At 46.6% G+C, this 24,802-nt stretch overlaps 1 protein-coding gene across 1 annotated transcript in view; it reads right to left on the bottom strand.

The window, feature by feature from the left end:
- Nucleotides 1-3,488: 3,488 nt before the first annotated feature.
- The window catches only part of ACAD11 (acyl-CoA dehydrogenase family member 11), a 65,415-nt gene continuing 44,101 nt past the window's right edge, over nt 3,489-24,802 (bottom strand). Inside the window, exons 14-20 of the mRNA XM_084754377.1 lie at nt 16,377-16,443; nt 15,289-15,374; nt 14,448-14,519; nt 13,505-13,659; nt 7,487-7,603; nt 6,541-6,650; nt 3,489-5,315 (exon numbers count right to left, since the gene is read on the bottom strand). Coding sequence (XP_084610503.1) covers nt 5,201-5,315; nt 6,541-6,650; nt 7,487-7,603; nt 13,505-13,659; nt 14,448-14,519; nt 15,289-15,374; nt 16,377-16,443 — 722 coding nt within the window. The 3' untranslated portion in view covers nt 3,489-5,200. The remainder of the gene's footprint in view (nt 5,316-6,540; nt 6,651-7,486; nt 7,604-13,504; nt 13,660-14,447; nt 14,520-15,288; nt 15,375-16,376; nt 16,444-24,802) is intronic.

Raw genomic sequence — 24,802 nt, forward strand, 5'->3', positions numbered from 1 at the left:
AAAGATGACTGTATGGCCAGTGAGTAACACAAACCTCTTGTACTGCCCTTCTCCTGCAGAGACAGATATGCTTCAGCACCCCTCCTTCCTGCAGCCAGTGAGTGCTGGTGTACTCAGGAAATGCTGCCTGAGGGCCTGCTACTCAGGGTTTCAGGCTCTTTTCTAGACCCCAGGGAACAGTCAAAGGACCCTCTCTGCCAAAGTTCATTAGGGAGGGTGATAGGAAGACTGACAATTTAAAGCTATCCTGGGATACATCAAAAGATCCTGAGAGGGACAGAGGAGGGTGGGTGGGAGGAAGGGAGGAAGGGAGGGAGAGGGAGACAGAAGGGGAGGGGGAGACAGACAGACAGACACACACACACACACACACACACACACACACACACAGAGAGAGAGAGAGAGAGAGAGAGAGAGACAGAGACAGAGACACAGAGAGAGAGAGAGAGAGAGAGAGAGAGAGAGAGACAGAGAGAGAAATGAAAAACAAAATAATATAATATATAGACTTTAGTAGGAGACGAGAAGGGAATAATGAATCAAAGAAAAGTATACAGTAATCACACGATGAAAAGAAGTTCTAAGAAGCCCAGGGCAGAAAAGGGGGCTGACTATGGTGTGTGCTTGTGTGAGGAGGGTTGACAAGTTCGAGGCCTGACCACAGAAGGGACAGCAGGACAGGAGTAATCCTTGAGGACATAGAATGGAGTGAGGGGAGCTTTCAGAGTGAACAAACGGCTGTGCAAAGACCCGAGGGTGGGCCAATGTCTGGACAGCAGAGGGTTAACACAGCTTGTACAGAGGAAGGGGAAAGAGCACTGCACACCGACTTCATAGTGGAAAAGTGGTGGCGGACTGAGCCTGCAGTCTGCACCTGTCCCCACCTGGAGGGGTGACAGGGAAGAACCCTCATGGAGCCCGTCAGCCATCAGCCAAGTGCAGGAGGGCAGTCTCAAGCTGCCTCCCGCAGCCCTTCTCTGGCCTGTGCTCACTCAGGCTGTCCCCTAGGTAACGCTTCTGCAGGGAGAGCTGGCCATATTCCAGGGTGAAGGGAAGGACCGAGTCTGCTCATAACCACGCACACTAAAGATGCGAGTAGGTTTGCCTTAAAAGGAACATGAAGACACCATTACGAGGAAGACACGCTGGAAAACAGAAAAACTATTATGCTAGGATCATAAATTGACAATGAATTAAGGGATGACTCTTCCCAGAATCCTGCTTACTTGGGAAACTGGAAAGTTCTAATTTGTTTCTCTGAGGTGACTGATGTCCCCTGATCGCGGCCCTCTGGCTGGTTAGCTGTTAAGAGACAAGCTTAATGTGCATCCCCTTGGATGTCAATGCTCCACAAACACGTTTCATCAGTCCACTTGCCCAGACTCCTGGCCATCCCTCGTGCTGGCCAGTTTCTTAGGGAGACTCAACCCATCCTGAGCCAGCTGCCCAACCTTCTGGTCACTCATGGCCTGGGGCTCAGACGATAGATCCTCTTCAGAGCCCCAGCTTTATCTTCACCCCCAGCTCTGTACACAAGTAAGTGGTGGTAACGCAGGTAATGCAACCCCTGCCCTGACAAACACACATGGGTATATGTGTGCATGTGTGGTGCGCGCGCACGCGTGCACACACACACACACACACACACACACACACACACACACACACACACACGAATTTGGAGGGGAAAACACGAGGTCCACGTACAATTACAGGAAAACAGGCCTTAAGTAAACATGAAAGGAGTGAGCTGACACTGAGAGAAGACAAGAACAAATGAGGAACGTCAAAGGCGGTTAGGACAACGGCCAAGAGAGGACACTTGGTTTTTTAACAGGTCCCTGGAAAAAATCTCAGTAATTCTTTCCAAGCATAGGAAGCGGCAAGAGCTAAGGCTCAGGGACCTGGGCATGCAAGAGTGCGGGAACAGAGGCCAGGAGATTGTGCTGGAATGGGCCAGGAGACGGAGATCAGAGGGAGTCCGGCTTGGACAAGCTCTGATAGAACACAGTCAGCTGGAGGGAGGCCTCGGGCTGCGTTCCCAGGCAGGGGAAGCCAGCCGTGCACTCAAGGGCGCCGCAGCAGCCAGCTGTCAGGCTGCGACTACAAGTTTAGTTGGGAGACAGCAGAGGAAAGCCAGGCTAAAAGAAGGTTAAAAAAAAAAAAAAGCTTCCAGGCACAAGCAAGCCAGAGGCCCACAGCCTCATCTTCTTCTGTCTCCTTGCAGAGGACCAACCACCTCTTTCCACTTGTAACATGGAGACCCTAGGCAAGGCAACCTGGCTCAATGCAACATGGTGTTCTTCATAGCAGACAGTTCCATGGCTGTCTTTCATGTGATGACATCCTTTATTTAAGAATGCCACAAGTTCAAACCCCTTAAGACGCTTGGGTAATGTCTGTCTTTTGAACGTTCTGGAAACCTTGCCATAGTGGGCTTATGAAGAAAAGCAGTTGCTGGCAAACCTTGTGTCCACTGAAATCCCAAGATCTGGGGCTGGGGAGGTGGCTCAGCAGTCAAGTCCCTGCTCTGTAAGCACAGGGACCTGAGCTCAGATCCCTGGCTTCCATGGTTGGTGTAGTACTGTAACCTTAGCTTGGGGTGGGGACGTCCCTAGAGCTCTCTGATCAGTCCCTCAGTTCAGTGAGATACCTTGTCTCAGATAAGGGAGAGGATGATAAACGGAGACCCGCAGGAATACAATCTCACAGCTCATCAGCCGCTTCAGTTCTCATGTAAAATATAAGCACGTCTGTGGGAGGTAAGTGGGGACCACCTGGGTTCGTGTGGATTACCTCGGGAAAGGCTTCTTAAGCAGCCACAGGTTGGTGAGGAAATCAGCTTCCTCGCGTGTTGTCAACACGGCAGAGGAAGGTAACGGGCGGCTGCCCTGGAGCAGGCATCACCCACTGGAACCTACTGGAGGATGACCGCACCTGCCCTCTGCGTGGGGCTCTTGTTTTCCCATGCTCAAGTCTTGAGGCTTCATCTCTTCTGCTACTAACCACATGGAAAAGTCTTGGGGGGCCATGATGACTTCTGATGACTGCCGAGGGGGCGGGGTGGGGGCGGGGCAGCATCCTAGAAACTGCCTGAAGTACAATTCTATCATCAGTTCATTCACCCACCGTGACAGGACTCCCTTGGTCTTATTTTGCAATTTGGGACTTTTTCACTTTCAAAAAAAAAAACTTTTATGTTTTTTTTTTAACACATTTATTTATTCTACCTCTGTGTCTATCTCTCTGTGTGTGTTTGTTTGTCATGTGGGTATGTATGGAATTTCCTCCGTCCATCACATGGGGCCCAGTACTAAAGTCAGGTCACCAGACTTGGCTGTAGATGCCTTTCTTTACTCACTAAGCCATCTTATCGGCCTTGCTCCTCTTGTTTGAATAGATTAAAGGTGAGGAAAGAGACATGGGTCACATGGAGTGGCGTGCCTGAGGGACAATGGCAAGAAGACAACAAATGAACTGAACTCAACTGAAGCCAATGCAGCCAGGTCTCCTCAGCGACAGAGAACGTGTTTACAAGATTTAAATAAATGGACCTTAATTCACATTGCTAAAAACAAAACAAAACAAAACCAACAGAAGAAAACCTCGAGGTCCGACATGGGGGTTTATGCTCATAATGCCAGGAGGATTGCTTATGGCCAGGCGTCCCAACACACAATCCCCCTAAACCCTCTAAATCAAAATGTTAAAGAACTACAGTGAGGTATATTTGGTTCTAAGATTTGATGTGCTTCAAACAAAAAGACTGTACAAAGCACTTTTCTATGTTTCCCAGATTTCTACTTGCTCCTACATGGCTCCCATGACTGGCATAGCAGTTCTCATCAGGAAAGTCCCCCAGGGTAACCCCACTATACCAAAAGGGAAGGCGGCAGAGGGAGCTGAGGGTCCAAAGGCGCAAGCTACAAAGGCCCACATGACGCGGCTCTGAGCCAGGCCTGTGGCAGACCCCTGATTTCCCTCTATGGCCCCCAAGAAGAAACACCACTCACAACAGACAGGCTCTCTGGCCACCCACAATGGTGGGCCATGAACACACTTCCTGTTGAAAAAAGTTAAAGATTTTTAGGACTGAAAATAACTAGGTTTGAAATTTTGAAACACTTCCCAGATATTTTTCCAATGGTATTCACATCATAAAACGGCCATGGGAGACAAAGATTTAAGGCATATCTTATTTAACTCAACATTTCCAAAACATAATTCAGTGTATGATCAATATACAAAGGTATTATCCATGGGACATTTTAAATTATGTATTTTACACTTACAGTGTTTATTTGGATGCCAAATTTTGATTTAAAATATTTCTTTTTGTGTTGAGATTTCAAAACAGCCATACTTGAAAAAGTAGATCCACCCACCCAAGCCTTTCCAGCTGTACTTAACAGTTTTTCCCCATCAACCAAATTAAAAATATGATTTAAAAACTACAAATTTGGTTCCTCTGTTGCGCCAGTGGCACTTTGGTGTAGAGGGCTGTGGTGGTCCATAGCTGCACTGCAGGGCCGCTCTGACAGGACTGGCCCGAGGGCGACCTGACCAGGTCCAGCTCAGAACTTTGATGTAGCACCAACTCTCAATGGATCTCGTCTGCATTTTCTATGTAACTTAAGTGGCCATAATCACATGATCTCCCTACGTGCTACATTCTCTTGTGGACTTTCACCCGCATCCAGCTGTCACAGGAACTGCTTCCTGTCAGGTCAGGAAGAGGGTTATCATGGAACTCTGAAAACTTCCAGTTACGTTGTTCTGAGCTGCTAAACTAAGCCCCAAGACACTATTAAAAACTACATATGTCCCAAACAAGATGAAATAGGCCTGGGGTTAATTCCTGAAAGTCAAAGTAACAAGCGTTGTATATGCCCAGCACTCCAGAATCAGCGCGACCATTCCCAGTGTGACCTCATCACAGGTCACATGTGTATAAAGCAAATGTTAAACCATTAGAACGCTAGATCCAATGATGACAGCTATGGGACTTCCTATTTACCCCCCACCTGGGTGACCCGTAACATTATAAAACCCAATGATCAAAATAGATGCGAAAATCTTTGCCATAGGTGAATGATTAGCCTCGTGCTCTAACTATTGCAGAAATGTGAGACTTAAGTTTTGGAGCTGGTAAAGTGTGTGCCCCACCCTCTCCGCCACAGGATAGAGCAGGGCAGCTCCCTCACATCCTGGCTGTCAGCCGTTTGGCTTGGTCCTGGAGCTCCATTTTGGCGATTGCTGAGAGATGGACTTCGTCAGGCCCGTCTGCTAAGCGCAGGGTCCGTATTATGGCATACCTAGATGGGGGAGAGGGTAGGGGGTCAGGGTTATTGACAAACACAACACGTCATGCCATGTTCATCCTAAACCAAGAGAGAGTACAAGGAACACGGAGAGAGAAAGCCCAGGATGACTCACTCTGGCTGCCCAGAGGTGTACACAACTCTGGACCATGTGAGGCTGGCGGCTGGTGCCAGCGAGGGAGCTTCTTTACGATGACTAGAAACTTTGGTGGCAGAATCAGAGTGATCCACTGTTTCTTTTTTTTTTTTTTTTGGTTTTTCGAGACAGGGTCTCTCTGTGTAGCCTTGGCTGTCCTGGACTCACTTTGTAGACCAGGCTGGCCTCGAACTTACAGCGATCCTCCTGCCTCTGCCTCCCGAGTGCTGGGATTAAAGGCGTGCGCCACCACGCCCAGCGATCCACTGTTTCTATGGGCCATGCAAGAGTGAGGACACTGTGGCAGTCCAGAGGTGAAGACACAAGTGGGTGTCCGTTTCTTTCTGTGGCTCCCCAGGAACGGGAGCAGTAACTGCTGCTGACTGTCCTGCTAGAGCAGCTGAGTCTTAAGAACTGAGCCCCACAGGAATGCCCACATCACTCCACCTTAAATTACACAAAGGTGCCTCTTTATTCTTTTCCTAAATAATAACTGTCAGAGCATCTGTAAATTTTAAAAAAACCCAACTAATTTTATCTTTTGTGGTTTTTTGAGACATGTGTCTCTGTGTAGCCTTGGCTGTCCTGGACTTGCTTTGTAGACCAGGCTGTCCTCGAACTCACAAAGATCTGCCTGCCCCTGCCTCCCGGAGTATTGGGATTAAAGGCGTGCGCCACTGCACCTGGCTCTAATCTTTGTATTTTTAATGTCAATCCTTTTAAATATAATTTTAAAAAATTTCTGTGTATAATGTGCGTGTGTGCGTGCGTGCATGCGTGTGTGTGTGTGTGTGTGTGTGTGTGTGTGTGTGTGTGTGTGTGTGTGCATGTGTGGAGATCAGAAGACAGTCTTGGGCGTTGATCCTCACTGTTCCCCGTTTTGTACGCCAGGCTAATTGGTCTGCAACCCTCTATGAATCCCTTGCTTCTGCCTCCCGGCCTGAAGCAGGCACTGGAACCACAGGCAGGTGCAAGTGCACCCCCCACACCTGGGTCTCCACGCTGCAGCGGAGAGCACGTTAGCCACCGAATCGTCTCCCCAGCACTCACTGTGGATGTCCGCCGTAACCGGCATCTACTCACATGTTGGCCAGAGGGTAATCCTGGCAAACGCCTGCGCCTCCGTGCACCTGGATGGCCCAGTCAGCTATTTTGCAGACAGCATTTGGGGCAGCCACTTTGATCATTGCAATCTACATAAGCAAGATAGGAAAAGAATGTTCTTTTCCAGGGCCATGCAAAGTGTGCCAGGACTTGATAGAATTGGTATTTCTCTGTGAAGTAAAAACAAGGAAACAGTCCCACACCCAAGTCACTGCTGAAACAGGAGCCAACAGAAGGCTGCAGCGACTGCCTGAGTGGCTGTATTTCTGTCAGTAGAGACCTTCTGGAAAGAGACCTTGCTTCCAGACCCCATCTATTTCTAAGTAGCCTTCTTTCCAGAAGGATTTCAGGCAGTTGTAAATCATACGGAATGTTTGTGCTCACAAAGTCTGTGGCCTTTGTTCCATGAATCAGGGTTTTTTCCTAGAAATATTATGGACTTTTACAATAAAATGAGTATGTCCTTACTCCAGATTAGCTGGATGCATGGGAAGCCAGGGGCAACAGACGGCTTTCATAGAATGTTCACAGTGTGTCAGAACCGTCCCTCCAGTCTCTCTCCATCATTTCTCTAGCCTAAGGCCAGATATGGAGATGCTAGACACTTTGGACACAGACCAGTGTGAATGAGTGCCATGGGACCATCAATGCTGCACATGCAGAAAAGCCTAGAACTTCCCCCACCCCTTACTGACTCATTTGAACAGTTCTTAAGGCATTCTGGCATCTTCAAAGTCATTCTGTCAGGCAGGCCAGTGACAGGAGAGCCAGCAGGTGACAGACACTCATAGTCTTTAAACCAAAACCACATGGAGCTTCCTGGAATGTGAGTGCCATGGGGCAGGGGGTGGGGGCATGAACCCTGAAACAGCCAGTGGGTGGGAGAAGGCGGAGAAGATGCGGGGGGTTGGAGGGGGCAGCTTACCTCCTTCCTGGCTGAGGCACTGCCCAGAGTGTCTATGCTGTGCGCTGCTTTCAAGGTCAGCAAGCGGATCTCCTCGATGGCTATGCGACTTTTGGCAATCCGGTGAGCCACGACCTCCTGTAGGGGAGTGAGGGAAGCAGTGGAGTCTTGTTGGAGAAACCTTTGGTAGGCAATGGCAGTTCACAAGTCATGCTGCATTATATAAATGTTTCCGAGACAGGGCTTCTCTGTGTAGCCTTGGCTGTCCTGGACTCATTTTGTAGACAAGGCCTGGTCTCGCAGAGATCCACCTGCCTCTGCCTCCCCAAGGGCTGGAATTACATTTTTTTTTTTCAAGACAGGGTTTCTTTGTGTGGCAATGCTGTCCTAGAACTCCCTCTGCAGACCAGGCTGGACTTGAACTCACAGAGATCCGCCTGCCTCTGCCTCTGCTCAGATTAAAGGTGTGCGCTACCACCACTCACTGCATATATTTTTGAGTCAAGGAGTTGACTCTCTTGATATACCCAAGGCTAACTACCAACCTGTGGAATACCATAGTTAAAGTGAAAAGATTGTAGAAGTATTACTCACTTAGAAAAATCATTATTTTGTATATTTTAAAGTCTCTCTCTCTCTCTCTCTCTCTCTCTCTCTCTCTCTCTCTCTCTCTCTCTCTCTGTGTGTGTGTGTGTGTGTGTGTGTGTGTGTGTGTGTGTGTGTGTGTGTGTTGTGCCATGATCTCCAAACTCAGGCTGTAAAGCATAGTGGCAGGTGCCTATTTTATATATCTTAAAAAAAAACTTCTTATTGATTCTTTGTGAATATCACATCATGCACCCCAATCCCACTCATCTCATCCCTATCAGTCCTTGCCCTTGCAACTTCCCTGACAAAAAATAATAAAATAAAATAACAACAACAACAAACCCCAAAATAAACCAAACCAACCAAACAAAATCTCCCCACGGAGGCTGTAGTGTGTGCCGGTGTGTCCCACAGTGTGCCGAGCTCCATCTCCATCACGCCTCCCCAGGGCTGCAGCCTTCTGGCCACACAACCCGACATTTCCAAAGCCCACCTTCCACTGACAGACCACCCTATGCGCTGCCTTTCCAGGGTGCTGCGTAATGAGGTCATCTAGCATGTATTCGATGTGGAATGCCTTGACCTTCGCCCAAGTCCTTCTGTTTGCCGGCAACGTGTGTTGCCGAGAATGATTCCGTTCTAGATATGCGCACAGTCTGTTTACCCATTCATCTGCCGAGGGATGTCGGGCCACACCGACTTCTGACCCACGGAGCCCCGGGAAACATTTCTATGGAGCCTCTGACATGAGTATATGTTCTTCATTTTTTGTTTTTGTTTGGTTTGGTTTTTCAAAGCAAACACCAGAAGTAGAATTGTTTGCTACTGACTAACATTTATAAGAAATAGTTGGCTTAAGTGGTTGTAGCATGCTGTGGTCATCCCAGCTGAATATGACAGTTCTGGATGCTTCCCAAGCACTGGGTACTGTTAACAATCTTCTAGTGAGAGCTATTTCACTGTGGCTCCAGCCTGCACTTTTCTAATGTTGGTGCTTGTGATCTTTGATGTGTTTGTTTGGTATTGGTAAGTCTGTTCATATTTTGAAAAACATGTTCTTGAAACATGACACAGCGAAAAGGGCAAAACCGAAAAGGGGGAAAGATGTGTCACGCAAACACAATCGAATGTCAAGTAAAGCACACTTCGGAGCAAATCTGTGTGGAAAAGCAAAGGGACTGCAGTAGCTGGTGTTTAAGGAGAAGAGGAGAGTGAGAGGCTTCCATCTGGCTTATTTGGAGGTGTACAACAATGTGTGGTAGAGAAAGAGTCAGGGAGGAATTCAGACAGAACAAAGAACCACACAGAACCACCACCATGGCCGACTGCCTCTGCAGAGGCACAGGGGCATCTAAATGGAGGAAGGAAACTTCTTCAACAAATGTTGGAGCAAATGGGCAGACAGAAACAGGGGTCTGAAGGCCGGCGCCTCACACCAAGACTACACTACCCTGTGTGCCAGTGCAAAATGCAAGACCTCGGGGAAACTGTCAGAGAAAACCCCCACCACAGGGTGGAACAAAGCAATGGCCCTCAGTCTGATGTCCAAACACGGGCCACAAAGACAACATGACAAGTGAGCGTCCACTGACTTCTGCTCTGTGGAAGACCCTATTAAGAGAAAGGAGAAGAACACCAAAGGGGAACTATTTGAAAAGCACAGAGCTAGCTGATAAAGCACAGTGCCCAGAATGTAAAAATCATGCACTAGACACCACCAAGGTATCCAGGTAGACAATGACATCAGATAGGAGCCCAAGGGCAAAATATAGCAAATGATGACAAGATGCCCCTATGAGAGTGACATGAACAAAAGCAGTTTGACATATCATTAGAAATCAATCAGAATACCTACATAAATACAACTGTGGCATTATCACATGCTGGTGGGGGTGCGCAGACACTGGGCCATTAGACACAGCTTGTGAGATGAACATTGCCAGGGTCTGTTCTCTTGGGCATTTCTCTCAGATAAATGGTGAGTTGGTACTCACAGGAACACCTAATACAAGCAGTTATACCAGCTTGACAACAAGCAAAACCAGAAAGCCATAGACAATGCAGGTGTCCCTCAGCGGATGCGTACCTCACCTGCAGCACGGCTATCCTAAGAGGTGCTGCTCAGCAGTACAACAAACCAACTCCTGGATCACAGTTTGGCCATTCTCCAAAGAACCCTGACTGAGGAAAATGGCCACTCCCCAGGGTTTCCATATTATGGAATCCTATGTCTGGAATGAAAACATTACTTAAACCGGAGCAGATTATGGTTGCTAGGAATCGATGAAGATCTGGTGGCTAGAGTGAAGTGAGTTTGGTTCATAAAAGGACAACCTAAATGGGCCTGTAGTGATGGGAATTTGGAGCCTAATGGTATCCACGACAACATCAACATCATTCTGATATGGTAGCTTCTCAAGCTGCTAGCGCTGGAGAGAAGTGGGTAGAAGAGAAGGGATCTTTGGCGTTACTTATATCTGTATGTGTGGCTGCAATTATCTCAAAATAAAACAGTGAGAACAAGCGCTTGCTTCTCACTTATCTCAGTGAAATTTCTCTTGTGTTTTCTTCATTTGTCAGAACTTAGAACAGCGGAGGCAAATACATGACCATGGCTTCATGGACCGTAAGCCCCAGAAGCAGCAGGCTGCTCATAATTCCGAAGCCCAGGGGACATAGTTATGATCCTAGGTGATCAAAATGGATTTGGGGTCCCCAGTTTTAGACACAGAATGCTGTTTGCGATGTCTGCTAAGCCTGATCAGTAGGCTACAGTGCTTGATTCAAGCCATGCGAACCTCCCACTGCCACCTTACACTCGGTCACCTTTCTTCAACCACATATGGCTTCTAGGATTTGAAGTGGGTCTAATGTGAATGCAAATGTAATACGAAGTATAAAATGTGCACTCAATTTTAAAATGTAAATTACCTCAAAAACAAAAAATATAAATTACCTCATCAATCCTGCTTTTATATTGATTTATTGTGATCACATATAGTGGGTCAAGTGAAAATATTTTCTGAATGAACTCCATGTACCTTTTAGTTTTCAAAACTGTAGCCGTGGAAGCAGGGTGCTGTGGTTCCTGAACTCAGGTCAGGACTAGCCTTACAGGTGGGAACAGGCTCAGAACTCAGTTCAAGCAAGCTGCTGGCAGTCAGTGAAGTTTTTGATGAATGAAAAACGGGAAATCACAACCTCATGAACAGACTTAAATGTAGTCCCTTCCTAGCTTTTAGGATGAAGGACCAAGTTCCCAGCTGGGTCTCCTCAGACCCCAGATTTGCTAAAAAGCCCTGAAGGGTAAAAACTGAAAGCTCCAGAAAACAGTCAAATACACTGACTAAGATGAAATTGCAATTTACAGCTGGAACAATTTAGAAGGCAGCTGGAAGGAGTCGCCACATTCAGGGAAACAAAATGTCATTTTTACAAATTGAAAAAAAATAGCTGGAGCAGATTCTTGTTTATGACATGCCTCCACGTTCTCTTTTTGCTTCTGCCAGCTCAATTAATTCAAGCCAGATGTGAGAGGGTTCCAGTAGGAAAAACACATGGTCTTCAAGCGCTCGCTGGCATAGCAGGACACAGTAAAGGACAGGGGAGGAAGCCTCCCTGGTGCATTAAAAACACCGCTCAAATCACATGTGTTGGTGCGTACCTTTAATCCCAGCACTCTGGAGGCAGAGTCAAAGGCAAGCAGATCTCTGAGTTCAAGGCCAGCCTGGTCTACAAAGCAAGATCCAGGACAGCCAGAGCTACGGAGAAACCTTGCCTCAAACAAACAAGCAAGCATCACTCAAAAGCATGTGGGCAGAGCCTTGTGGTCAGGATGCGTGCTGGACACCCCCTCATGCCCTCCCATTGCCTTCCTCCAGGGCTTACAAGAGAATCTTGAAAAGACGCCCGGAAGAGGTCATAGTCAGTGCTATGAGCAACTCTGAAGTCCCTTTCTGGCAGCCACAGGGCTGCATCCATCAGGACCCCACCTCTTCCCACAGTGCTCCTCAACTGTTGACCCCTAGTACTCTCTCCACACCAAGGGGCTTCCCCACAAACTGATCCTGGGTATGAGGTCATGAAGCTGGCTGCATTCTTCTCAAAAACGATGCTGTGAATAAACTGTATCCATGTTGAGTGAGCTCAAGCACTTCACAGATATTAGTGTTAAGTACTGACTGCCATAGTATTCTGCAGACCTCTCCTTCCAGCCCCTCCCCTGCTACAATGTTGCTGCTATTAACATTAGTATTTGTATCTGTACCAACGCTGCTCTCAGAACACTGAAGATGGACTACTTCACAAGACATAAACACAGCCCATAAATGCCTAAGTGGAGGGCTGGAGAGATGGCTCAGAGGTTAAGAGCACTGGCTGCTCTTCCAAAGTTCCTGAGTTCAATTCCCAGCAACAACATGGTGGCTCACAATCATCTATAATAAGATCTGGTGCCCTCTTCTGGCGCGCAGGCAGAACACTGTATACATAATAAATAAATACATCTTAAAAAAAAAAAAAGCCTAAGTGGAAGCTGGATGTGGCTGTGCGTGCTTTTCTTCCCAGAACTTGGGAGGTAGATGCAGGTAGTTCTCTGTGAGCGCCAGGACAGCGAGATCATCTCAAAAACAAACAAACAACCCTCCCCCAAAAAAACCCCAAAAACAAACAAGCAAACAAACAAAAAAGCAACCCAATAAACCAACCAACAAGACAAACAACCAAACCTAAACAACAAGCTGCTCTGAAACAGTCTGAGAAGGTCATAGCTGAACGAGGTGGAGATAGGGTGGGGGTTGGGGTCTAGCGCAACAACACACACCTGTGCAGTAAACACCATCCTGCTGCCAACACATGCTAGGCCTAATACTAGCATGTGAGCAAACACTAAGTTTGCTGGCTTTCTTAAAGTGGGTAGTGAGCTGGCTATCCCTCCTTGTAGACAGCTCTCCAGAGTCTACAGCCCCACCTCTCCCTTCTGCTGACACACATGGTCTAAGGTTAATGCCTATTTGTGCCTATGTTTATAGTGGGCTGTAAATAGTAAACCCAATAGTATATAATTTAAAGATGAAAATTAAAAAATCATGTAACCTCCCACCAAACGCTGGCCCCATTTCTATGTTTCTCCATCAGAAGCAAAATGGCTTCCTCTAGAACCAGCCCCACTCCACTTTTTTAAGTCTAACAGAATATTCCCTCTTTCTCTGAGTTATGTGTTGTTTTCATACACGCTGAAGCCATCCTCCTGCTCCGTGTACTCGGGGTTGAAGCACAGAGGGCCTGTTTCATCTTTCACAAGGGGAAATGCAGCTTCTCACCCCGTACATGGCCACACCCACAGCAGAGAATCCCAGGCTCCCATAGAGGAAACCTGTCCAGCACGGACGCTCTTCTTACTAAGGTCAGAGTAGCTTAGCTACAGCAAGTTCAAGGACACGATCCCCTTACATGCTCGTACAGCTTCTTCTTGAAGGCTTCCCTCTGCACTGCCCGGTCACACATGATCTGCAGGATGCGTTCGGCCAAACCCACGGTTCTCATGCAGTGGTGGATCCTTCCAGGTCCAAGGCGGCCTTGGGAGATTTCAAAGCCCCTGCCTTCACCTGGGAGACAGCAAAAGGAACACGGAAATGGCCCAGCCAGACCCTTTCATCTACAAAAATCCTAGGAAAATCTGAGATGCCCTCAACATAAACAGCCTTGTGGTGAGGAAAAAGTCAATGCTACAATAACAGTCACTATGACGTAGGGGATTTGGATTTCAGTCTGATGTAAGGACTGTCTCTTGAATTGCTTTAGTAGTTCCCCAGTGGTGGAGAAGACACTGTCCTGGCCTTAGGAATCCAGAGTTCAGAAAAAAAATCGAACATGGATAAGGATGACACAGATGGACAAGGAGAGGCAAAGGAGGAACAGATTGTCATCTGTCCGCTGTAGTCCCAGCGCCTGCGGTGGCGTCGGTGCAGGTGGGTGAGAAACAAAAGCCTCCTTCGAAGGTTGGGGAAGTTTCCAGTGAATAGAAGGATGGACTCGTCCCAGGCATGCAGTGAACATTTTAAATTTTATTCTGTTCTGTCTCAGATCTGAATTGAAAGAAAGTGTTGACATTTCCTTAAAACTGGTCGGGAGCCCTGACCAGGCCTTTAGAAAAAGCCTGTTGCTCTGAATTGGATAATGTTTATATTCAGCTATGTTTCCAGCTGGTAATAAAATCTAAAACTGTCATTTAACATTCAAATAAAACCCAAATATCATCCCACATAAGGAAGCCCACAGGATGAGCACTTCCCTTGATAACTGGAAGGAGGTGGGAAGCGTTTAACCGAAGTTGTGCATCTTCCCCAGATGCAGGCCGGGACAGGAATGCCGGGTACTGGATGGCAAGACTCACCCAGTATTAAATTGGTGGCGGGAACTCGCACGTGATTAAAATGGACCTCCCAGTGCCCGCCGTGTACGTTATCTATAAAACAAAAAGTAATCATTTCAAATGCAGGATGAGGTGAGCAAAGAATTCACAGACAGTGGCTCTGCCATAAAGTGTAAGTACTCAGTGGAAATGGCACTTGAAAGAGGACTATATTGTGGACATTCCCGGGTGGAACTCAGCCCTCAGCCCATAGCACCCGATGTTGCAGCAAACTCAATGGTTGGAGGTAGAAGAGGTCTCAGAAACTACTTGAGACAGAGGCTTTTACATCCTCCTTCTGAAGAGGTCTCAGAGCAACGGAAACGGGGGACCCGGTGCAAATGGTCCTACACCAGGTCCAGATGGCAGATTATGTCAACTTGACTTATCCATCTGTTTCATTCGTCCTTTGAGCAGACCGCTGCATTGTCAGGCATTGATTGCCAGAATGAGAAAGTAAGAAACTCCAGCTGTCTTACTCATTTTCAAAGTTTTAAATGTTGACTCTTTTCTCCCCCACAACTGAAGGTTCCTTTCTGAATATACAAACACACAGAGGGAGAAGGCTGCCAGTCATGCCTGCTCCCTGAGGACAACCTGCCCTTTCCACAGTGTAAACAAGGAGGCAGGAAGCTGGGCTGCCGTCCCCTTCTTATCTGCTCTGTCTGGCCCTTCCCTAGCGTACTAAGGAGCTGCAGCAGCCAAAGGGGTTTCTAATGGTGCACGTGATGCACAGCAGCGCTGCCAATTCCCTTCCATGTTCCTGCAGACTCATCTCCCTGCGCCTGCGTGCCATGCATAGAAGTGTTTACCAAGTACTTACCCATGTAGCCAAACACTGACAAAGGCCTTATTAATTCCACTCCAGGTGTATCCATTGGAACAAGAATCATGCTGTGTTGTTTGTGTCTGGACAAACAAACAAACAAGAAGAAAAGAAAAAACAACATTGTGGAAACCATGTAAGACTTGAAATGGTTGTTTGTTCTCATGAGAGGATGAAAACGCAAGGATGGTTGGAAAAGTAAGTGGGCAAAGGCATGCTCAGCCTAGCCTGACACAGGCTGTGATCTGGAACAGAAACAATGGCTCAAAAATGAATGAAACCAGCTGGGCATGGTGGCGCACGCCTGTAACCCCAGCACTTGGGAGGCAGAGGCAGGTGGATTGCTGTGAGTTCGAGGCCAGCCTGGTCTACGAAGTGAGTCCAGGACAGCCAAGGCTGCATAGAGAAACTCTGTCTCAAAAAACCAACCAACCAACCAAACAAACAAACGAACAAACAAGTGAATGTAACTTGAGGCGGCTCACTACTCAACAATGGTAGGGGACAACTGATTAAAATTAAACAAAAAGACAATTGCCTTTAACACACACATCCAAAGCCTTCCACATTTCTGACAACTCTGAACATTTCTATTTCTCTCTCTCTCTTTTCCAGCACTAGTGATTGAGCCAGGGCCTTGGGCATGACAGCAAGATTTCTACCACCGAACGCTGACGTCTTTAATTTCTAATTACTTCCTGCAGATATCTTTCAAGATTCATGAACACTTTACATCCACTTCCTCTTTTTTTGGTTTGGTCTCACTACAGTAACCCAGGCTGGCCTGGAATTTGCTGTGTGGAGCAGACTTGAGTGATCCTCCTGCCTCCACTCTGCAGGCCTGCACTGCCAACTGCAGCAGCCACTCTTTCTAATGCCTGCAGCTCCATAGGAGGGGTGCACGGCTTCATTGCCTACATCGCCTCCCAGATGGATTCGGAAAGTAAAACACTTGAGATATAAAACACTTGAGTGTATCTTATATTATGGGGGGGGATGCCCACGCGGTACATTTTAAGTGAATAAGTGGACATAAAGAAAACCTGGCTCATTTTTCCGTGGCCTCTATAGAACCGCTTTATTACCTGGATGCAGAAGCAGTCTCCGTTCTTCCCAAAACAATTGCAATTTTGCACTTGGGATTCCCAGCTCCTAAGAACAGGAGAAAACAAAGAGAAAAGGAGAAAACATTTCACTCTGGAGGCTCTACTCTCTCCAGGTTTATTTCTGGTCAGAAAAGGAGCCAATTATTGGATTCACTGACATGATAACACTTTGTGCGTGCTATACATCACTCAAGAAAAAGGATTAGGCAAAGACAGGCTTGGACTCCACCGGGGAAAGCTGTTGTGCCAGAACAGCCAGATGTTAAGGAAACGTGAAACAGCTGTGATGCTTGAGGCAAAAGTGACCATGCTCTCTCTCACTCGTGCCACTTTAAGCATTAGCATGCTGGACAGGCTGTAGAATTTTATATGTCTGATGTAATACTTTATAGGTTCTGATCCCATCTTCAAATGGTAGGGTTATTTATGGGCTTATTAAGGGTGAAAAATTAGACAACAAAGTTATTCTAATGTGAAGGTAAAAGCTTATTCTATCACATTTTAGGATTTGTGAGAGTTCCTCCCTGGGACCTTGCAAAAAACACACTGAAGGCACAATGAGATGACTCAGAGGGTGAAGAGGCAGCCCAGGCTGACACGTTGACTTACTGTTGCAAATGTTGTCTTCTGACCTCCATACATGTACTGCAATATCATACATGCACACGTGTGCATACAGACACACACACACACACACACATTCACACTCACGCACATTTATATGCAAGGCAAGGGAGGGCACCCTCAGGAAGGGCAGCCTGCTCTTCACACCAGCACTTGATTTGAAATGCTTGGCTCTGTGGTTCTTGGGAAGCAGCAGGTCACACTCTGGAGATCTTGCAGGTTTTCAATCTAACTGAGAAGACACCAGGGAGGAGGAACACCATACACCGGAAACAACCCGCAAACGAAGGCAGAGCGGAAAGCTTTCCCAAAACCAATTAGGAAGGACTCAAAATGGCAGACTGGTGTCTGCCGCCCACCACTGTTGAGATTCTCACTGATATAAGCATGTAAAAATATAATCAAGGCAAACTTTGGAGGGGAGGTGAAGCCGGACTGGGGTGCTGTGGCCACTAAAAGATGAGAGATTCCAATAACATCTGGGAAACAAGCGAGGGCAGGATGACTAGGGAAATGAATAGAGACACCGCTCTCTAGACAGTGATACAAGGTCCTGCAGAGGGTCAGGAGTGAGGAGGCTGTGAAGGCAACCAATGACTTAACTAGGGAAATGAAGCCATCTGTACTCTCCTAAGAATGACGTCATACCATCAGCTGACTCTAAAGGGATCTCAGAGCTGCTCCACTGAGAACTTGCTTATGGAGTCCTACACAGGAAAGAAATGTGCCTGTGTTAGAATCGGCTTAAACTCTGTACATAACTATAGCCCCTCATTAACACCTACTTTAGCTCTCAGCATGACTGTAGCTCTTTTGTTAATACCAGCTCTTAGCATAGCAGGAAACATTTTGATTTCAAGTCTCCATATTGATTATGAGGTGAAATTAAGTTCAAGTTCTCAGGCTCTACGTGCCTGAGACCAGGAAGGTCCAATGAATAAAACAATAGACGATAAATGCATGTTCTGCTTGGGTTCAAAATAAACATGTGTTCTATTAGAGGTCAGACTGCAATGCCCTGCTATGTTCCTTACTTCTATACGGCTGGAAAGCCCCCAAGTGCTCCCCTCCCTTAATTCCCAGCTGATCAGCTTAAAGTGCTTTGTCTAGCTACCTAGACACAATGGACAATAATTCTTCCCAGTTGGGTGAATACACTGTACCTAGAAAAAAAAAAAGGATTTCTCCTGCCTGATTGTGTATGTGTGTGTGTTTCTTTAAAACTCATTTTGAAAACGGTTCAATGGCACAGTCTGACTCCCAAGTTCAGATTGTGCCCCCGGCTGGTCAGTGTCTAGTTAAGCGTTCAATGAATATCCTTTCAACCTGCGTCTGGTGTTTGAGGAGTCAATATGTGACTATTCCTGAACCCTAACACCTGGAAAATAATACAATGCCAGCAACAGAAGAAACCTCAACTTTGCCTCCTTAAAAAAAAAAAGAATAAATGTAACAGTTAAAAAATATCAGTAATAAAGTGAAAACCCTCAAGGGTTTCAGAGAGACTAAAACAAGACACCCAAAAGGAAAGAGGGCGGATCCTCCAGATCCTTTTCACAAATTGCAAGTGATGCTGGATGAGAAGAAGATCATGCTGAGAATTCTATACCTAGCCAAACTATCAACTCTTGTGAGGGTGGAATAAACATGCAAATCAACAAGTAAGATTGGTAATTCACCTAACATGCACTTTGAAAAATTATTATTTTTTTGTTTTTTGAGACAAGGTTTCTCTGTGTTACCCTGGCTATCCTGGACTCACTTTGTAGACCAGGCTGGCCTCAAACTCAGAGACCCACCTGCCTCTGCCTCCCGAGTGCTGGGATTAAAGGTGTGCGCCACCACTGCCCGGCTAGTAGGCACTTTTTTCTCGAACAGGTAAGAATCTAATCAAGAGCTGGGTGCAGTGGTGCACACCTGTAATCCCAGCACTCAGGGAGGCAGGGGCAGGTGGATCGCCTGAGGCCAGCCTGGTCTACAGAGTGAGTGCAGCATAGCCAAAGCTACACAGAGAGACCCTGACTTGAAACAACAACAAAGAATCTAATCAAGCAAAATAAAGGAGCAAACAAAGAAAGGGAAGCCAAACTATTAGAAAATAGTGCCTCTCAGGGAAGTGATGCATGCGAATCCCAGGATAATCACACTGACACGTGCCTAGAAAACAATCATTCCAGACTGGAAAAGAAATACTCATGTCCCCAGAGGGCTCTGAGAAAGAAAGGCAGGCTGCGAAAATTAAAGGAGCATGTGCAGGAGTGGGAGCTCAATAAAAGCAAATGATTCAATCAGAAAATAGCCATAGGAAACTCTGAAACATGGCTGGTGGACACACAAGCCGTGGCCCCACTGCGGGGGAGGGCGTGAGGGGGAGGATCCTGAGTTCCAGACTAGAGTGGGCTACATGGGAGGACTCTGTTCAGCTCCCTCAACAAGATGAAAGGCAATAAAAGCCTACCGTCTTATAAACACGTTACGGAGCCCACCTAAGGCAGGGAGACTAGATTTGGTTTTCTTTTCCTGTTTCTCTCCCAATTTTCCTTCAATCTGAACATGAAATGTACAAACAGTAGAGGAGTCATTTCCTGCCACAGGGTGGGGGTGGGGGGCATTTCCTCACTTACATGTGATGATGTGTAATTCCAGAAATCCTACATGCACGCTTTGCCTAGTGAATCACTTAAATAGTTTCCATCCGTGAAAGGGGGGGGCGTGGGGAGGAAGGCACAGAGCCTAAACCGAGCACCTCCACTCCTTCTCGGCCTGGCATCCAGTCAAGGCCACACCTCAGCTGCCATGTGAGTCTCCACAGCCACAGCCACGTTCAGAGCTGTCTGAACGTGCAGACCCAGAGGTGTGCACATGACTTGTGTGGGGAACTAGAAAGGGGCCCGGGGTTTCTTCCAACTGAAACAGGAAATTTAAGAAGCAAAACTGGCCAAACAGATGTTACACTATAATTAGGTAACAGATACGTTAAGCAAAAAATCTCCCTGAACACACGACTTATTGTCCACATTTTGGGTGCAATAAAATGTGGAACCATTTTTCCAACCTTCTGGGCATTTGCAACATAATTTTATTACTAAATCCAATTGTTTCAAATAAATCGAAATGGAAACTATTATGTTAAGAAGGAATGAATGTTTTTCATTAAAAAAAAAAAAGACAAGCATTTCCACAAATATAAATAAGAAAAATGTGAAGCTATAGAAACAAAACACGTTGCTATGCCTCGGGTAGTCTGCAGTGTTAGCACTGGCCTGAGACAGCGGAGGCTTCGGTTCAGCGGAGCACACATGCTCTGTGTCAGCCAATGCAGTGGGTTAAATGTTAAGAGTCCTCTCATGCCCTCTGGGTTACAAAAGGATTGGAGCCAGGGGGCAGTTTAGTGGGAAGTCTCTCAGCCATGTGGGAGAGGGGACCATGGGACCCCAGACCCGTCTCCTCCTTTACTTATTACTTCATGGCTTCAAGCTAAGGCATGAGTTAAGTGCTTTCCTCTACTACCCTCACGTCTGTGCCCTCCCCTGAACCCTCCCCTGAACCCTCCCCTGTGCCCTCCCACTGCCATTCAGAGTCTGATCCAGGGTCGAAAGCAGTAAGGCCTTCTAGTCATGGGCTGGGACCTCTAAAGCTGCGAGTGGAAAGGAACTTCTCTCCTCTACGTTCATCAGCTCAGGCCTCACCTTAGTGACAGACAGCTTACCAGCAAAACCAACGGGAACTGGGAGTGTTAGTATTTCTGAACTTTGTTTTAAACGGGAATCTCTCTCTTTCATTGTGGATCTTAGCTAGAATTCCTTATCTGAAAATACTCAGCTGGGAGATCACCATCCTCACGACACTTACTACCCCCCCACCCCTCCCCCCTCTGCCCAGGAGGCAGGAGGATCAGAAGTTCAAGATCTTCCTTGGCTGCAACATAGCAAGTTTCCTCCCACCTGGGCCACATGAGACCTGGTCTAAAAACAAAACAAGAACGATTGTTTAAATATACGGCAATGAAGAGTATTTAAATGGGTCCTCCCCCTCCCTCTTTGTGTGTGTATGAGTGTGTGTGTGTGTGTGTGTGTGTGTGTGTGTGTGTGTGTGTGTGTGTGCGCGGGTGGTGGTGGTGGTGAATGCGATACAGGTGCCCACAGAGTCTAGAGGAGTCAGATCACTGGAACAGGTGGTTACCGCTGCCCGGTGTGGGTGCTGGGAATAGGACTGCAGTCCTCTGGGAAAGCATCTCTCCAGGCCCCATGAAGTCATGCGTCCACTCCTATAAATTACAGAGTTGAAAACGCTTCCATATAATGGCTCACTCTGAAGTCTTCAATAGTATTTTTCTAGTTAGAGCCAGCATCCCCACAAGCCCAGAAGCTGCAAGGCTGATTCTACACGCTTCATACAATATACCACCTCATACTGCTGGAGACAGGGTCAGGGCATACTGACATGGTGTGGGGCTCATTTTCAATACGGGTCATAGCAGAAGCTTCAAAAATGCAGCCCGGGCTACAGATGTGGCTCAGGCGGGTAGAGTGCTAGCCTAGCATGCGTGGGGCTCTAGGTTCAACCCCCAACACTGCATAAAAAAATAAATAAAACAAAACTGGAAGTAGAAGTAAACATCTGTAATCATAGGTACCTGGGAAATGAAGACAGGAGGATTAGAAGTTCAAGGTCATCCTACGTTTCATACTGAGTTCAAAGCCAGCCTGGGCTACATGAGACCCCGTGTCAGGAAAACAACCAGGCACAATCTTCTCTGCCCTTCGAGGGACTCGGGCTCACAGCCTTCTTTCTTTATTATTCAGAATGCACATTTCCCCTATGATTCCCGATGTTTTGTTCTTTCAGAACCAGAGAGAGTCAGGCACTTTCTCATATAAACCCTTAATAGATTGCAGAGACTCAAAACACTAGGCAAATCCCTCTTTTTTTTTTTTTCCCTTTCTTTCTTTGTTTTTCAAGACAGAGTTTCTCTGTGTATTCTTGCCTGTCCTGGACTCACTTTGTAGACCAGGCTGGCCTCGAACTCACAGTGATCCGCCTGCCTCTGCCTCCCGAGTGCTGGGATTAAAGGCATGCGCCACCACTGCCTGGCAGCAAATCACTCTTTAATTCTGTCTTATCATATAAAAACATATGGAGAGTAATTTGGATTCTAAATACAAAATCTAACCTGGCTGTTTTGCTGATTGTTAAGTGTAGAGGAAGTCAGGGTGAACACACAAAGGATAAAACTTAAAATGTTTTGTAATTAACCTGGCTGATTCACAAGAATGAGATGCAAATCCTCATAAATACATCATCTTCCCCAAGCTCCAGGCAGAACTCGGCAGGGGCAGCAGCTGGAACACCCTTCTAGAAAAGAGAAGCCCCCTCTTTTCTGTCATTTTGGTCACTGAACAGGATACAGAGTGTCAGGAATGAGCCAGGCTGGAGGAAAGGCACAGCCAGAGACCACCTCAGCACCCCTGTGGGTCTCAGGCCTTGGGAATGATACAGATGCCCCGATAAGGGGGTTTGTTCTACACAGATCCTGTACGGCAAGACCGTTCAAGTGCCCGAATCCAGTCAGACTACAAATCCCCCCATTCCCCACTCCCCCCGTGCTTGCTCACGAGCTTAACTTCTTAGGCAGTAGGGGATCCCTGTGAATTTGAGGCTAGCCTGGCCTACAGAATGAGTTCCAGGACAGCCAGGTCTACACAGAGAAACCCTGTCTCGAAAAGCCAATACAAGACAAAAGAAAGAAAGAAAGATCAGTTTCCTACAGAAATAAAGATGACAACTGGAATTATCATGACTGTTATGCATGTGACCCGAGTGACCTAGAAAGTATGTAAACATGGTATCACACAGAGCACAACCTGCAACCCAAGGGGGGGAGCGGTTCTTGAGGCCATTTCTTTTACCAACATGGGCTTTCTGTGGCAGAAATACTTTTTAATTTGACTTCAGCTCTAACATTCATGATTCAAATCAGGAAAAAACCATTATGAGTTAAAAACCCCCTTACAGTAACATTTGTACTTGGAAAAGTTTTTCATCCAATTCCACTATTAAGGGAAAAAATTATCCAAAGTGTTTCCTCAGAGTTTGTGCCATTTTTACTAGGGAAAACTGACCTTGGCACACACTGAACTATCTTAGAAAGATCCATAGTTAAATAACAATGTTTTTTATTTAAAATTTTTTATTTTTAATTTGTTCACTTTACATCTTGATTGTAGTCCCCTCCCTCTTCTTCTCCCGGTCCCTCCTCCCTCCCTCTGCCCCCTTTTGTAGATCTTTGATTGGAATTTTAAACTTTAAAGTATAAGTGAGGCTGAGTGTGCTGATGTGTGCCTGTAATCCCAGCACTTGGTTGACAGAGGCAGAAGGATCATGATTTCAGTTTCATCCTTGACAACATACTAAGTACAAGCCTGGATGACCACACCCAGCTACTTTTCATACTTTGTCAAATTTCCCAGTATTACCAAGTCTCCTAGTTGCATCTGAAGAAATGAAAACACAGCATAGCCAAGGTCTGTTCGCATGAATCATACATAGGTGGAACTCAGAGCTCCATGCCAGAAGTGCCAGCTCATTCCTGATGCCCTTTATGTCTTGAAGGGTTCAGTATGAAGAAAATGATTTTCTTCATTCAAAAGCTATAAAGATTATTATACAATCACAACTCGTTCACAATATGGAAATCTAATTTATAATAAAACATGTAGTTTTAAAAGGCAGGGTACATAAGGAAAAGGAGGAGATGTATCCAAGCATACACAAAGCAATACTAAAACTGTGTGACAGGTAGCATCATAGAATACCAGAGATGTGTCAGAGATAGCATGATAAGACGGAAAAAGGTCTAACATTGAACATGTAAGTAAGAACCTTAGCCCTGGTATAAAGATAGAGGCTATTGCTTAAGCTGACTGATACAGTGGTCCATGTGTTTAGTATCTGACAGGCTGGCATCATGAGTAAGGTACCAACATAAATGCTTAAAATACACAGAGTACAGGACAGCTCTGAAAGACAGAAGATATTACAAAGTAGCACTTGTGGGATGTGAGGCGCTTTGTAGCTTTAACGGCCACCCTGTCACAGCCTAGAGTCATCTGAGAAGGAATCTCAATTGAAGGATTTCCCATATCAGATTGAAACAGGCAGGGGGCATGTCTGTGGAACCCTGCCTTGATGTTGTTAGTGGGTATAGGAGGGTCCGGCCCACTGTGGGCAGCACTGCTCCCTGTGCAGATGGCCCTGGGCTTTAGAAGTCAGGTAGGTAGGGATGAGGATGTAAGCCATGCAGATATTGAGAGAAAGCACATTCTAGGCAAACTGGAGAGCTAGTACAGAGTCCTCCTTAGGACTGTGCCTGGCATGTTATAAAACGGCCAGGAAAGAGACATGGCAGGCAAAGCAGTGAGCAGTGTGGGATGAGATGAGAGGCCAGGAGGGCTGCAAAAGGCTGGAATGCCCATGGGCTACTGTAAGTCACTGTAACAACTGAGCGGAGCGCTGGGGGCTTCCCGTCTCTATCCTTGATGCACAAGAAAATTAGAGGGAAGAGGAGACCGGCCAGATACACCAGCACAGGCAGAGGCATGAGAGGCGGTGCCCTCTTGAAGGCAGTGAGGTCAGAAGAATGACCAGCCACAGGGGAAAAACGCTTCTTAAACTTTAGTTATGGACATTGTACAAAGTGAGTGGGTGTCGTGATGAGATTTCTATTCAAGAATAGTCATGCACTCTAACCACTTCAATGCCATTTCCCTTTTCTGTTCTCT

This window comes from Acomys minous (assembly GCF_964271855.1).
Source record: "Acomys minous genome assembly, chromosome: 13".
In the NCBI taxonomy this organism is placed as follows: domain Eukaryota; kingdom Metazoa; phylum Chordata; class Mammalia; order Rodentia; family Muridae; genus Acomys; species Acomys minous.